Source organism: Lissotriton helveticus, chromosome 1_1, assembly GCF_964261635.1.
Source record: "Lissotriton helveticus chromosome 1_1, aLisHel1.1, whole genome shotgun sequence".
Classification (NCBI taxonomy): domain Eukaryota; kingdom Metazoa; phylum Chordata; class Amphibia; order Caudata; family Salamandridae; genus Lissotriton; species Lissotriton helveticus.
Window position 1 is genome coordinate 1861407246 of NC_136057.1, and position 16496 is coordinate 1861423741.

At 43.3% G+C, this 16496-nt stretch overlaps 1 protein-coding gene across 1 annotated transcript in view; it reads left to right on the top strand.

Moving 5' to 3' along the window:
* The window catches only part of LOC144754063 (flavin-containing monooxygenase 5-like), a 435529-nt gene that overhangs the window by 403959 nt on the left and 15074 nt on the right, over positions 1 to 16496 (top strand). The window contains exon 8 of the mRNA XM_078641585.1: positions 15002 to 15074. Within this exon, the coding sequence (XP_078497711.1) occupies positions 15002 to 15074 (73 nt within the window). The remainder of the gene's footprint in view (positions 1 to 15001; positions 15075 to 16496) is intronic.

Genomic DNA, 16496 nt, shown 5'->3' on the forward strand with positions numbered 1-16496 from the left:
GAATTTTTTAGACAGTCTATGCAATCCATGCTTCTGGACTTTAGTGAAACCTTCAGGATACACATTATGTCTCACATAATCAAAAAGCTCTTGGTACTTAGTGGCACCCATTTCTATTTAAAATGAGAATAAACATAAAAACAAGGTTAAGAGAATATCATCACATGCTCACAGTACATTACAATACCACAAATAACTAAATATGTGAGTGAATACACCAATAATATAACAACTGCCCCCCCACCCCTGACCCCTCACTCTCCTGACAAACTTTAAAGAAGCGACGGCCACGTGGTGCAGCACTTCACAATCATGTCGCCTCACATTCAGGGCCGGGGAGAATAAGTGGTTGCTGTAAAATGCCCAGAAACAGAAGCCACAAGGAAGCCCCAAAGGAAAGGCCACTTTGATGAAGATGCTAAGTTGTAACTTAGTGAAAACAAGCCACTTCAGCAACGAGGCCTGTGCGTGGGATGGCCACGTGGTGCAGTGCTTCACAATTAGCGTGGGAAAGATTAAGTGCCACGGAGAGATTAAGTGATTTGCAAACACACAGAGGTTGGACTCTGTTTGTAAAATGGTCGGCCCTACGCACTGTGGTTATCTCAAGTTGGTAGTACCAGAAAGTGATGACTAGCTTGTCAATTGTATATCAATGATTACCACTAGTACTCTAAGCCTTGAATAAAACCTGCCCTACAAATGGGGACCACAAAACCTTGTCACTCTGGCGCAGCACTTACCAATAAGCCACAGGGAACAGGAGCAGCGCCTCTCACCCCTCTCGTCGAAGTTTCAGAATATTCGACTCCTTACCAAGCTTTAATTCCTAGGAAAGATGTTTCTACAGAAATACTACACCACCTTTCCAACTTCAAAATATGAAATACCTTTCAAGCTACCTTTCTTCCCAAATGCAGCACAGAACATAGCCCCTTCAAATACTCAATGACATTCCATACATTTAAGAGGAAGGCAGCACCAGTTATCTTGAGATTCTAAACCAAGACCAGTTAAAGAAGAAGGAAACCGTGCTAAAATACACTGCTTTGAGAACGGCCACGTGGCGGTTGGCAAATTAAAGAAATCCGGCAGGATTTAGAGATTTGCACAGAACAAAGGATAACAAATAAAGTTTAACGTTATTACAAAACATGGAGAGAGGGCTAAAACACAACATTGGCCAATCGATTACATGTGCAGTGCATGGGGAGGAAGCAGCACGTGTGGCACTACTTAAATAATGAAAGGCGGCAGGATTAAGTGATTTGCCCAGAAACAGCGGCTAAGAAGGTAAGTTATTCGACATACAAAAGCTGGAAATCATACTAAAATACAGATTTGCCGAAAACATTACTTTTGCAATGCATGGGGCACGTGACACACTACTTACACGACAAAAACTACATCGCATTAACTTGAACAACACGTAGCACACTGCTGCGGGAGCCGCCACGTGGCGTTTGGCAAATTAAAGAAACGTGGCAGGATTAAGTGATTTGCACAGAACAAAGGATAGCAAATCAAGTTTAACGTTGTTAAAAACATGGAGAGCATGTTAAAATACAACATTGGCCAATCGATTACATGTGCAGTGCATGGGGAGGAAGCAACACGTGGCGCAGTACTTAAATAATTAAAGGCAGCAGGATTAACTGATTTGCCCAGAAACAGCGGCTACCAAGGCAAGTTATTCGACATACAAGAGCTGGAAACCATGCTAAAATACATAATTGCCGAAAAAATTGCTTTTGCAATGCATCGGGCACGTGACACACTACTTACACGAGAAAATCATCAGATTAACTTGAACAGCACGTAGCACACTGCTGCGGGAAAGGCCACGTGGCGCTTGGCAAATTAAAGAAACCAAGCCTGATTAAGTGATTTGCACAGAACAAAGGATAGCAAATCAAGTTTAACGTTATTAAAAAACATGGAGAGTGTGCTAAAATACAACATTGGCCAATCGATTACATGTGCAGTGCATGGGGAGGAAGCAACACGTGGCGCACTACTTAAATAATAAAAGGCGGCAGGATTAACTGATTTGCCCAGAAACAGCGGCTACCAAGGCAACTTATTAGACATACAAAAGCTGGAAACCGTGATAAAATACACTATTGCCGAAAACATTACTTTTGCAATGCATGGGGCACGTGACTCACTACTTACACAAGAAAAACTACATCGTATTAACTTGAACAGCACGTAGCACACTGCTGCGGGAGCGGCCACGTGGCGCTTGGCAAATTAAAGAAACACAGCAGGATTAAGTGATTTGCACAGAAACAAAGGTTAGGAAGTCAACTTTAATGATATAAAAAAGCAGTAAAGCGTGCTTAAAAACAGGATTGTCAAATGGAACAAAAATTTGCATTTATGCGGTACTTAAAGATCGTTCAGATTAATTAACTTAATTACCCTTAAAAAAAGTGCTCACCTACGAAGAAGTGGATACGAACACTATCAATGGCTGTGACTGCGGAATAGGAAAAGTTCGAGTTCAGCGACGCGATGCAAGGAGTGAACACGATCGGCAGGGCTGTGACTGCCGAATAGGAAAAGTTCGAGAAGGTTGGAAGGTTATAAATGCTTTGCAGAATGATGATTGTTTGAGCATGAAGTCACTGGGTGTGAGAGCTGTGATTGGGCATGTTGTAATTGAGCATGTGCAAATAAAATGAAATACGTTAGGGGTACACGGCCAGATGGTGGGAAGTACTGTGCGCATGCGAAACATTAACACGCATGCGCTACCACAAACATGCATGCGCATGGTGAAGGCAACGCCTAGATGGGGTTTGGATATCGATAGAACGCCGGCTCCCCGCCCCCCCACGGTCCCCAACGGTCAGGGCCAGCCCCTGGGGATGGGCTCCCTGGGGCTACCAGTGGCATGGGAGGGGGACCACACGGCCCCCTCCCCATTAACAAAAATAAAAAAAAGGCCGGCCCCGGGAAATGGGGTCCCCGGGGCCTTGAAGTGGCCTCAGGAGGGGGGCTATGCAGCCCTCCTCCATAAAAAAACAAAAAAATAATTGGCCATGCCCCGGGGGAGGGGGGCCCCGGTGGCCGGAATTGGCCACGGGAATACGGATACTGCGTGCATTGTCATCGTACCATAAGCGCACCCTTCAGATCACACGCTGATTGCTAATTGGCTGTCAAGTGGTTGTCAACATTCGAAACTAGAAACTGTTGGCAGCCATTTTATGCCTCGGTACAAGGGAGGCTGAAGAAGCCTGTGAAATGTGTGTTTAAAACGTGAAAAGGGGGAGGGTAGACACACCCTGACCCTCTAGGTCTGCACAGGGGGTCCCACAAGGACCACCCCAAAATTTTTTTTTGGGTGGGGGGATCGTGATCCGCGCATTCTAGAGATATAAAAAAAAACAAGAAACGTGGGCTTACGCGCGTCTTTGGTAATTTGCATTCTTTCAACTGTTTAGGGGAGATGCAACAGTGCTGGATCCAGGATCCACCACTGAGTAAGAAAAGGTAACGATAGCACTACTTACCTGCTAAGTGAATTTCCTTCTATAGGCTAACATTGACTGGGTTCACTTGGAAATTCTTCTAAGTGTGGAGTTTTGGAACTTTAATATATTCACCTAAAATCATCCGAACAGCGAATTCCAATTTACTCACCTGTTAGCAGGAGAGAACCCAGTGATGCATCTTTTAGCCCAGCACTGACCCTGAAAAGTAATTCTAAGCATACTTACAAGTAACTTGTATTTCCTTCCATAGGAATCCATTGTCTGGTTTTCACTAGAAAAGTTTCTAAGTGTCTATTTTCACAAACTAAAAATATTCCTAAAAAATTGCCTATATGACTTTAACGCATTCTTTAAACTGTTTACAGGAGATTTACCAGTGCTGGATCCAGGATCCACCACTAAGTAAGAAAAAGTGACGATAGCACTACTTACCTGCTAAGTGAATTTCCTGCCATAGGATAACATTGGTGGTTCTGGGTGAAAAAATGTCTGTGCCAACTTTTAAAATACAATAATATTCCTTAAAATTCACTACTGTAACCAAAACGATTTTACTCAACTGTGATGTCCAAGGACGGAATCTAGGATCCAGTCCTGTGGTTAGAAAAGTAATCTATAAAGTAACTAATTGAATTTAACTAGAAATTAACATTGAGGTCAATGTTTAATTGTGATTGAAATTGTGTTTCCCATTGCAACAACTGTGACTACTGTACTTAAAAGTCTATTGCCTATTTGCAAAGTATTTAAACTAAAGTAATTCATTCTGATAAAGTATATTTTGTAATGTAATGTATAATGTAATTAGAATGTAATTTAAAAAACTAAAATATGTAAAAATAAATAATTTAAAAAATGTAATAAATCAGTATCAAAAAAATAAATAAAACAATTAATACATTTAAAAATTGTCATTTACAAAACCTTCAAAATTCACTGAAAAGACCATAGGTTTCAAGGCTGATATAGTTAGGAATTAGCATTAAAAAACCTTATAAATTCACTGAAAAAAACATATGTTTTAGGGGTGTTATAGTTAGGAATTAGCATTTAAATAACCTTTGAAATTCACTGAAAAAACCGTAGGTTTGAGGCATGTTATAGTTAGGGATTATCATTTAAAAAACCATAGAAATTCACTGAAAAAACCATAGGTTTCAGGGGTGTTATAGTTAGCTGGACATTTCGCTCATACAAAACCATTGAAATTCCTTTGTTATAGTTAGTTGTACTAACTGTAACTCTCGCGCCCGCAATCCACTTGTGATGATGTCACATATTACATCATTCATTACATGGTCAGTGACATCACTGATGACATCTGAAATGACATCACTGATGACATCATCCACGTGACAATCAGTTACACCTCATCATACACTGGTATAACCTTTTATCACTCACTGTAAAATACAGAGTACCAGATTTTAATCCATTGACACAGCAATACAAGTATCTAAAGACCCACTCAGTGATTCCTAGAGCTACACACACATCTAATCACTTACCTATAGATTCACTCATGCATATTGCCAATATTCAATAGAACACTATCAAATATACTTTACACTCATATTGACATTACACACCAGCAAACATCCTATTCAGTTATACAGTCATCCTACTCACTTTTGCAAACAATGTATCATATTTACATTTACTCAGCTACACACTTATAGAAATAACACTTAATTTATTCATGTAGATAGTAACTCAAACTTAGTGTGTTATGAAATCACTATCACAAGTATACAGTTATCTATACAGTCACTCATGCAATCAATGAGTCTTATGTATACTTATTTATATACAACAACTGTCACATACACTGTCTTTTATTTTTGTACTTTGTTGAACATGTACCATTGAGGAATATATTTGCTCATTACCACACCCATAAAGATATTCACTCATTAAAACAACTATTATAACAAGTAGTCTTAATGTCATATACCTACTGAATTAATTACTCACATATCTTTGGGCAGTCCGAGATCTCCCACTGAATCACACACATTCACTCTCCCATATAAATAGTCAGTTAAGTAATCAATAACTAATATAGACTTTCACGTACCTAGTAACCAACGTATGCAGTAGTTTACGCAACAACTGACTAAGTAATACAGATATTCATACAGTCAGTATCCAATATATTTAGTGAGACACTATAAATTACTCAGGTAAACAATCAATTACACTGCTGCTAAATCCTGTATCCAGATATTTATATATCCACTCATTCTTCAATGTAGATTGCTATATATGTAATACATATTTAAATAACAAACCAAACCACATTCACTAGATGATGTCATCAGTGTTGTCATCAGTGATGTCATTTGAGATGTCATCAGTGATGTCATCAGTGATGTCACTGACCATGTCATGAATGATGTAATATATTACATCATCACCAGTGGATTGCGGGCGCAAGAGTTACAGTTAGTACAACTAACTATAACGAAGGAATTTCAATGGTTTTGTATGACTGAAATGTCCAACTAACTATAACGTCCCTGAAACCTGTGTTTTTATCAGTGAATATATATATGTATCTCTCTCTCTCTCTCTCTCTATCTATCTATCTATCTCTTTCCTCTCTCCAACCCGGTGCTGTAGCCACGGGGGCATTTGTGGGCCTGGCCAGCCCATGTTAATGATTGATCCCCCCAAAAGACAGAGGCATCTGGCACAATATTTATGAAAAACTCAGTTTAAATTCAGTTTACCCAAATTATCTGCATTCACAAACGAATGCATTCAGCATGATTGGAAGGAAACATGCTGAAGCTCGGAAGGTGAATGTACAATAAAAATGCCTTTTTTATCTTGTTCCTTTTGCTGCGTGTTAATAGACAGGCTATGTGTTCAGAAACATTGCTGCTTATTCTTTTATGTGGCAAGACGGTTTACTTTTATTTTTCTTTCTGCAAAGTGGTAGGATTTTGTAAAGTTAACTATGTTACTACTGTACAAGCAAGGCCACTGGAATTATGCAGCAGGGAGGCTCAAATTATGTGGCACAGTTGACTAAATTGTGTGGCAACAAAACACAAATTCTGATGCTTAATGCATCACAATTTGTGACGGTATTACTTAATTTTTTGTTACTTTTTACACGTTAACACTGTGAAATTTCATTTTTTTTGTTAAAAGCTGCAGATTATGCAGCAGATGATGGATTATGTGGTAAATGCAGCAAATATATATTATGCAGAAAACACTGCTGAAATCACATAATTCAATATCCCTATTTACAAGGAGTGTGAAAAGAAAGACTGTAAGGTGCCACAGTCATGCATAAAATACATTTTAAAATCTGTAAATGAACAGTACAAATATTTCACCATACGTCAGCAGTTATGAAAGCACAAATGAATCACATTTTGTTCTGTTATTCTGAAGTGTGAAGAAAATTTAAGATTTTAATAGGAACAAAACAAATCTTGGTGAAGCACATGATCAATATTGTATTTTAATGTAATACAACATTTGTATAGGACTTACTACTCCTGTGCGTGACACTGGAGCGCTTATGTACATGGGCAGCAAGCTACACCATACAGGGTGCTGTGTGGTTGGAAGGGTGTTGGCTTTGTTTTTTGATACTATGTGGAAAATGTTTCCATGTTGTGCTTGATGATAACAAAGGTGCAGTTATCATGCATGTTTCGGAATACAGCATATACCAGGGAGGTGAATTATGTGGTGTAAAATACACAAACGCACAGTTTATGGTTTTTCAGTATGCTAGCAGATTTGACCAGATCTGCATATCCCTTAATGGCATTTCTTATGTTTATAGATTACTTATCTGGTAACTCCACTACATTGTACAATCAGAAATTTGTGTATAGTGTGCTATTTTTGGAGGGAGAGAGAAGTGGCGCGATCTCCTGGGTTTTCAATTGTTACTATCATCCTATATCTGAGTGTCGTTGTGAGATGCAAAGAAGCGGCCATAGTGTGTAGATATTAGGAACATGCAGTCGTTGACTAGATTAAACTCCTCTGATTGACCCGAAGTGTGACAGATCTTTTCAGTTACTCCATGGCAGTTGATTTAGTGATGGCTGGTTTATTGGTTGCACAATAATGGTGATGGGCAACACTTGTATCACATATCTCCTCACTGGAATTCAGATGTGTAAATTAGAGTTAGCTGTCGACTGCTGAGTATTATGGTATTAGTGTTAGTGTTAGTGTTAGCTAGAAATGTTATTTTGGGAAATTACATAACTATATAATACCTTAGTGAGCCATCGGTTAGCCCGCCTCGACTTACCTGCCTATCGAAAGTAGTTTGCTGTTTGGGTTGTTTACAATCTGTACATTGTAAATTGAAGATTGAGCTTAAGGGTGTGACTGTCTTTCTGGATTCTGTTATCGGAATGTATGGTGGTGTAGTTGTCTTGGAAATAACCATGTTTTCAACTGTCTTTAAGATGTAAATGCTCCTGGATGCTTTGGATTCTTGCTGATAGTAAGTTACAGAACTTGGTAGATAGTACTGAGAAATCAGGTCCTTGTTTTGGATTTCTTATAATAAGGTGGTATGATGATAGGTGTTGCAAGCCTGGAACACAGGGGCATATGTACAAGAACTTAACGCCGCCGTGGCATCAATTTTCTGACGTTACTGCACCTTTTTTATCGCCTTATTTACAAAGTGCTGCTAACTGCAGTTAACGGCACTTTTCCAGTGTAAACGTTAATTTTCAAGATTGCCACTCCAGTTAGCGGGACGTAGCGAAAATGAGATGCAAGGTGGGCGTTCCCTTGTAAAAACGGCCGCTAACCCCACTTTGTGATATTTACAATGCAACTTCTGTCTGCCGATAACCCCCCAAAACTGCTGCTAAGTCCAATTGGAGGCAGTATTTTAAGACCAGAAAATAGCTGGTCCTAAAATTGGTGCAACAACTTGGGGCCTCATTTCAGAGGTTTTGGTGCTGAACAGCACTGCAAGGAATGTTGCTGCGGTGCCGTGCGGACAAAACAAAACGTCAGTAATCTGCACTATCAGTAAGATAGGGTGCTTTCCTGGGCCTGATTCTTGAGAGTGTTGCATTACTGCGACAAAACAGCGTTGCAACACTTTTCACTGGGCCCTTCTTGCAACACCATTGATGAGCCGTATTCACTGTACGGCTCTCCATGTCGCAATTAATGACAGATATGTCTACATTTCTGCAGTTGTGTCACAAGCATGATGCAACTCCAGCAATACATGGGGCCAGCCTATCCCTATGGCACTGCATCACCCTTACACCTGCCATGAGGCAGGCGTAAGATTCTGACACAGTGGCGTCCTAGAATTGTCGCAGTGAAATCTGATGGATTTCACTGCTCCACTCCTATGAGGCTTTGTTGCGTGGGAATGCCCACCCTGCATACATCATACCTGACGCAGGTATAAGGTAGCACAGGGCTTCATAAGGTCACGCATATGCCTAGATGCATCACTTTGTAAATACGGTGCTACGTGGTGCAAAATTAACGCTGCAAGTACATCAAGAAAATGGCGCACCGGCAGCTGTAAACTGTCGGAAGGAGCTCATGAATAAGCCCCGTATATTTTTCCCCTACATTAATGCACAATGCATGTCCTGCACCAACATAGGCACCCTTGCGCCATAGTGTTGCGGGGTTGATTGATGTTGTGCAGGAAGGGACACCTACCTGCACAAAATCTATCAATCACGGGTATTTTCTCTTCCTCTGTGTGGTGTGCGTTGATGGCTGATTTGAAGATTGTGAGAGTATCAGGGGTATTGTTGTGGCTCAATCTCTTCTCGAGATGTCTGCAGGTGGGTCTGGACTAGTGGAGAAGATGAGTGAACCAGATGGCCTTCTTGGAGTGTTGTTTGCCTGGTCTTTTCTTAAGTGGTGCCAGTTAGGCGCAGTTGGAGATCCATCGGTGGAGGTTGCGCTCTGCAGAGTTGGGGTCTGTAAGCATTGGCGGAGTGGTGGTGCTGAGGGAGTTGACGAGAAGTTCTTCGGTGGCCTTGATCCAGCTGCGACGGGGGGCGATAAAGGCAGTGGCATACGGTGGGCCTGGTGAAGGCGTGATGTATACAATGATGGTCGGTCCAGGAGAGTTATGTGGTGTGGCTGTAGTTGAAGTTTCTGCTGTCGGAGAAGACGGGCTTGAGTGTGTGCCCAGCTATGTGGGTTGGTGCTGTGACTAGCTGTTTTAGTCCGATGTTGGTGAGGTCCCCAAGGAGGGGGGTGGTGTTCTGGTCACTGCAGTTGTCCAGGTGGAACTTGATGTCTCTGAGTAGGATGTAGTCGGTGGATGGAAGAGCCTGGGGTGTGATGAGGTCTACAATGGCATCAGTAAATGGGGGTTTATGGCTCAGGTGCCAGTAGACTAGGGTGTTGCAGAGGGTGGTGGGGGGGTTTGTCCGGATCTGGAAGTGGAGGTGTTCCATCGTCGCCGTTGTGTCATTAGAGTGCTTGGTCAGTTGGAGTATGTTTTTGTAGGCGATGGCAATGCCTCCTCCTGGATGGTCGAGGTGGTCCTTGTAGGTGATTTTGCAGTCATCTCGGATGATGATGTCTGGTACGTAGCAGAGGTTGGTTCAGGTTTCCGTGAAGAAGGCAATGTATGAAGAATTGGTGTCGAGGAGGTCCCAGATTTCTGTGGCGTATTTGTGGAGGGACCTCACATTGAGGAGGATGCAGGTGAGCCAGTTGGGTGTGCTGTTGGTCGGCTGGGTGGCAAGAGGTGCTGGTGGGCTGATGTGGCAGGAGGTGTGTTTGCAGTTTCGGCAGGCGCAGGTTGCAAAGGTATTCTTCTGTGATGCTAGATGGCAGGCGGCATTGCGTCCAGGGTTCAGGGCGAGGAGTTTGCTGGCTTCTCAGCAGTGGAGTGTCCGAGAGGCAGGGTCCCTGGTGCTGGGCGTGGTACAAGGGCGGATGGACGCAGATGGGCTTGCCTTTGGCTTTCCTTTGGTGCACCAGTGGCATGCTCACTGTGCATGGCAGAACAGGGTCTGCCATCAAGTAGGCTGGACAGCTGGAAGGCGGTAAGCAAGGGAAAAGACAGTGGAGGAGCGGGGAAGTGGGGATCGCAGTGGTTACAAGGGAGAGGATAGGGAAAAAGGAACTGCAAAAAAGCACAGGAAAGAACAAAGCCAAACAAAGCAAAGAATAAAAAAAAGACAAAGGTAGAAAAGCAATGGAGAAGAGCAGAAAGATAAACAGGAACAGCAGAAAAGAGGGGCAGAGGGCATTCAAGCTGCAGAGCAGTAACGCTCTACCACTGGTCCACCAGGGGTGAGGCGCAGGCAGGACACCTGACCTCCGGGTCAGAGGAACCAGCAGCAGAGGTAGGGGACAGCAGCAGCAGCAACCAGACAGCACAGGGCTGTGAGAGGAGTAAGTTCACTAAGAATTAGTTCCCCATACACCCAAAAGCAAACTAACAGGGGGCTAGGAAAGGCAGCACCACCCGGTTGCCTCTTCTGATCTAACCGTGGTGACCAGATTCCGTGTTTCCCAGTTCCCAATCGAGTAACGGCGGATCAAGCCGTATATCCAAGGGCCTGGGCAAGAACCGGCCCTATGTCCCTGACCCCCACTGCCACCAATGGCCGATCTCAGCGACTTCAGCCAGTTAGTGGAGTTCCCCACCAGTCTTGTACAGTGCCCATGGCAATGCAGGTAAGCCATAGCTAAGGGATTGCTTAGGGCACAGTGTGCGTCACCCACAGGCGCTCTTCTGCAACATGTCCCACCTTCTCCTCACCTAGACATTGAAACCGGGGCTTAATATACTGCACTCTCTCCAAATCTGTGACTCAGTCAGCAGGAGCATCAGCCAGGTAGGATTTCACAAGCCTGGGTACAGCAGTCGCCACCAAGTCCGCTGGAGAACCTCCTGATGATCCAACAGGTGATCCTACAAGGCCTCCTTAAGTGTGAAGTTGCAGTGCTCTCACCACAGAAGTTTGGTGCAGCTCAAGGGCCTCACCCTCCACAGCGTCCGGCCAGTGCAACATCCTCCAGCTTGTGATGCAGAGAGGCACAGCCCACCGTTGGCAATCTCCTCCGTGCACCCAGGTGTAGTGATGGTGCATGGTATGCGATGCAGACCTCCCTACATTGGTGTGCAGGAGCGTCTCTACCATTCACACCTCCAATGGGCGCCAGGTGATCTTCTCACACAGGTCAGCGACGTGTCTCCATGCGACCTGCCAGACTTCACCACCAGGTAAAGGCGATCGCTGATGCATCAATGTCTACTGCCAGGGCCTAGCAACTCCACGGCTCCTCTGCCTCCCACTCTGGGTCACAGACGTAGGCTCAGCGAGGCTTCCGGGCACCAGGCACTGTCCCTGCTTTCAAGGTTTTGGCTGCCATGGTGTTGCGAGGAGGGCTCTTTGAAAAGTGATGCATCACTGTTTTTCCCCGCACCTCATTTCATAACTGTAGTCCTTGCTTTGCGAGATTCTGGACCGCCAGATATTGTAACAAATGCTATAGATTACTTGGTCTGCCTATATAAATAGCTTTAAACATGAGAGTATATTATAAATTTGAATCTTAATTCAGTGGCAGCAGAAGAAATGTGATCAAGTTTTCTTTTCTGTTCGATCAGTTGAGCTGTGGAGTGTAGGACCGCTGTAACAGTCTAGGATTGTTACTGGTGGCCAGATAAAATGGCACTGGCTGCATCTAACCTGGAGATTATGAGCACATGAGTGGCCAACTTGAGTTGATCGTTTGGGAGCAGACTTTTGATCCTTTTAACTGAGTTAGATAGAAATGAGAGAGGTTCCAGTGGCAGTGTGCTATCAGTGAGGAAGCCCAGTGATTTTACAGTTGTTTATGGGGTGGATGGGCAACCGTTTTCGGCCAATGCTATCGTTAAGGCTGGGCCAATACTTTGTTAGACTTGCACGGTAATGGTAAGAATTCCAATTCTGTGGATTGAGCTGGATTGAACTTTAAGGAGTTCTCAGACGCCCGTGAGCGAACCTTTCCAATGCCTCTATTGAGATCAAGGATGCCCTCTATGGATTAGAGTTTTAAATAAAAGTGCATATCTGCGTTTTGATGAAGTCAGATGCCAGAGTTTTTTAGAACTTATCTTAAAGATTCAATATATAAGCTGAATAAGATGGGTGATAGGATGGACCCTTCAGAGACCCTTAGACTTACCTTTTTCAGGTTTAGATGTATGGGGACTGCATAACTCTTAGAGGCTCTGTCAAACTCTCACTGAAAACCATACTGATACTGATGGTGATGTCACAAATTGATCAATTGTAAGAACATATCAGATGAAGCTCTAACTATGCCACAATGTTTGATAATGCAACACAGGTCTATGTCATGAGGAATCCACGATTCACCAGGAGATATAAGGGTCAAAAGCCCTCGAAATTGCTGGTGGATTCGTATAACCGATACAAAAGGGGATGATGGACGGAGCGTTTGAGCAAATCAAACACTCACCCCAAGTCAACTGATCTGGGTTTAATCCATCACCATTCTTTAGCCCACTCAGCCACCCTATTTCAGACATGGCTATATGCAAATCAGTCTGACCCTGTGCCTCCTGGGAACAGTCCAGCCCGAACTGCCAAGCCATGTCTTCCATGCACCGGAAACAAGCATCCTGGGACCGGTTTCGGATTCATAATCCTCATCAGCCAGGCTATCTTGAATCCAGTGGCCAAGTGAGCAAGGGACTCACGTCTGAGCATACCCTGCCACACTTAGGGCGAACAAAGCGATACAAAAGGAGATGATGGACGGAGCGTTTGAGCCAATCAAACACTCATCCCCAGTCAACTGATCTGGGTTTAATCCATCACCATTCTTTAGCCCACTCAGCCACCCCATTTCAGACATGGCTATATGCAAATCAGTCTGACCCTGTGCCTCCTGGGAACAGTCCAGCCCGAACTGCCAAGCCATGTCTTCCATGGACCGGAAACAAGCATCCTGGGACCGGTTTCGGATTCATAATCCTCATCAGCCAGGCTATCTTGAATCCAGTGGCCAAGTGAGCAAGGGACTCACGTCTGAGCATACCCTGCCACACTTAGGGCGAACAAAGCGATACAAAAGGAGATGATGGACGGAGCATTTGAGCAAATCAAACACTCACCCCCAGTCAACTGATCTGGGTTTAATCCATCACCATTCTTTAGCCCACTCAGGCACCCCATTTCAGACATGGCTATATGCAAATCAGTCTGACCCTGTGCCTCCTGGGAACAGTCCAGCCCGAACTGCCAAGCCATGTCTTCCATGGACCGGAAACAAGCATCCTGGGACCGGTTTCGGATTCATAATCCTCATCAGCCAGGCTATCTTGAATCCAGTGTACGTATAACCACCAAGTGGAATAGTATTAGACAAGAAGCAGCAAGAAGGATTGTAGAAGGGATTGCCTGCTCCTGTCTCCAAATTTCTAAAGGCCTCTCATAACCATGTAGGACAGAGACTTACATTTTTATTTGAAAGAGCCTATTTATGGGACTGTTGCTTTGAAAAATTACTAAATAGTGCAAATATGTATGGAACAGTTCCGGATTACCAAATAGGCACAGTAGGCAGCGGCCTATAGTCCCCACTGCTTTTAGGGGCACCACGACAAAGGATCAAAATAATATTGATTTGATTTTGAAAGGAAATTACAATTACACTTTCTTAAATATTGTTTCCAAAAGACAGAAAAAAATTAATCAAGTCAAAGAAACAAAAACATTATATTAAAGACTCCATAGAGAAAATACTGTATTATGTACCCATTAACAACTTAAAGTACATAAGCCAGAGACATCAGATTCACATAACAGTTTGTCTCTTAAAAGCTCATCTTCTGGCAGCTGTCAGTTTGTAAAACAAATTCTGATGTTTTAGGTATTAGGAGATAATGTGCGAGTGGGGGCCCGAAATTCAACTGCCCAAGGGCCTCAGGAGTGTTTAATCCGGTACTGTATGGATTTATGTTTTTCATAGTCATCACACTGGAGGTACACACGAGTCTGTAGTTATGATGTAAAAGACTACTTTTAGTTTTTACCCATTCTTCTCTATTTTGTTTGTAAATGACGAATTGTGTATAAGGTGTGCAAACATTTAATACAATGTAATTTTTGCTTAGTTTGCTGCTTCCCAGAATTACAATAGTGTAGACCCGAGTGATGTACTTGATGTACAAATAATATGGACATAGCCACTGGTGTGACACAACGAAAGACTGATAAGCTTGAGAGGATTTTGTGTTTCACGTTTATTGACCCACCCACTTGGTTTATGAAGTGTCAGCCTTTGTCCATTGCTTTGTCAAGCGAGCTTTTGGCCATAACACAACATTCGAAGTATGTTAATATTTGAGAGTAAATACCCACCCAAGCATGTCCTGATACTGCTGTGCATGTATTTGTTGGAGAGGGTATTAATTCCCCGCCTCGAGGTCTGCATATCCGAATGGATGGTAACTGTAATATCGTACCTACTCTCTTCTCTTGTAGGGTTAAACAAGCTCCCGTCCATAGACAAGATGGAGGCCGATATTGCAAGGAGGAAAGAAGCATATGAAAAAAGGTAAAGGACTATACATTTCTTTCAGTTGTCTTCCTTTATTTTTCCCCACTGGCCCTCACCTCCCGAAAATATATCAAGCTTCCCAAACTACGAGAGGTTTACATCTTTATCATCTCCAAAGGGTTGTCACTCAGCCCTGCTCACAAGGAATCACATACAACCCTTGCACCCGAACTTCTCTTCAAGGATGGTATCCAATCTTGCTCTCAGAGGACTGCACAAAACCTGGGGGCATATTTAAAAGCCCCTATCGCTACAAGAACGTCACTTTTTCAGACGTTCCTTAGCGATAGGGGCTTTGCCGTATTCACAAAGCGGCGTTAAGCCACTTAACGTGGTTTAACGCTGCCTTGTCAATAAGGCTCCCTTTCATGCTACACTTGGCTGAAAGGGGCAGGCAATGGGTGTTGCAGTGGGCGTTCCACCACAACAGCCACTGATTTTGATGCTGCCCCATATTTACAAGGGTGGCATAAATATGGGGCATCACCAGAGTTAAGACCAGGGAAAGTCTGGCCTTAACATGGCGAAATAAGGAGAAATGCTTTATTTCTCCTAGTTTTTGCTGTAGAAACAGCAAAACGCTATTGATTGTTTATGTGCAAGAAGGTGTCCCTTCCTGAACATAAACAATCATTAAAAGAAATAATGAGTTGCACGTTCTATGTGCGCTGCATCCTGCAGCACTCATACAAGTTACAAAACACCATTAATGATTATTTATGTGCAGGTAGGGACACCTTCCTGCACATAAACAATCTTTCCCTGCAATGCAGACACTCTTGTAAAATGATGCAAGATTGCCTGTATTGGTGCTAGGCAGCTACATTTAGCGCCAGTGCTAAAGGAAAGGCAGGGCTGGCCGTATTACTGTAAATATGGTACATCCCTGCATTTGGAAACTGTCTGTGCGCAGCGTTAGCCTTCCTGGCTTAATGCCGTTTTTAGCCACGTTCATTGTAAATATGCCCCGAGTGTTGATGATGAATGACAGTCTAGCACACACCCCAAACCCAGATGGATTTCTCCTTCCTCACAGTTTCCTATGAGATTGCTGGCACGCTCTTTCCAGTGGAATACCTATCCTTGGGGCATATTATCAAGGGGGTTTATCTCCGCTTTTTTGGCTTTAAAAGCCAAGAAAGCAGAGATAAAATTATCTCCCTATTACCTAGCTGTTGCTAACACCAGTTAGCGACAGCTAGTAGGAGATAGCGACCATCTTGGGCCCCGCTTTGCATGTCAGTGAAATTTATCACTAATGACATGCAAAGTGGGCGTGCCAAGAGGTTAGCGACTGGAAACAGTCGCTAACATCGCTATTTCCTATTACCAACTTTTGGAGATATTTGCGCTAAGCGCGAATATCTCCAAAAGCTAACACCTGCCCCTGAGCAGTTCTTAGCAATGTTATCCAATGGT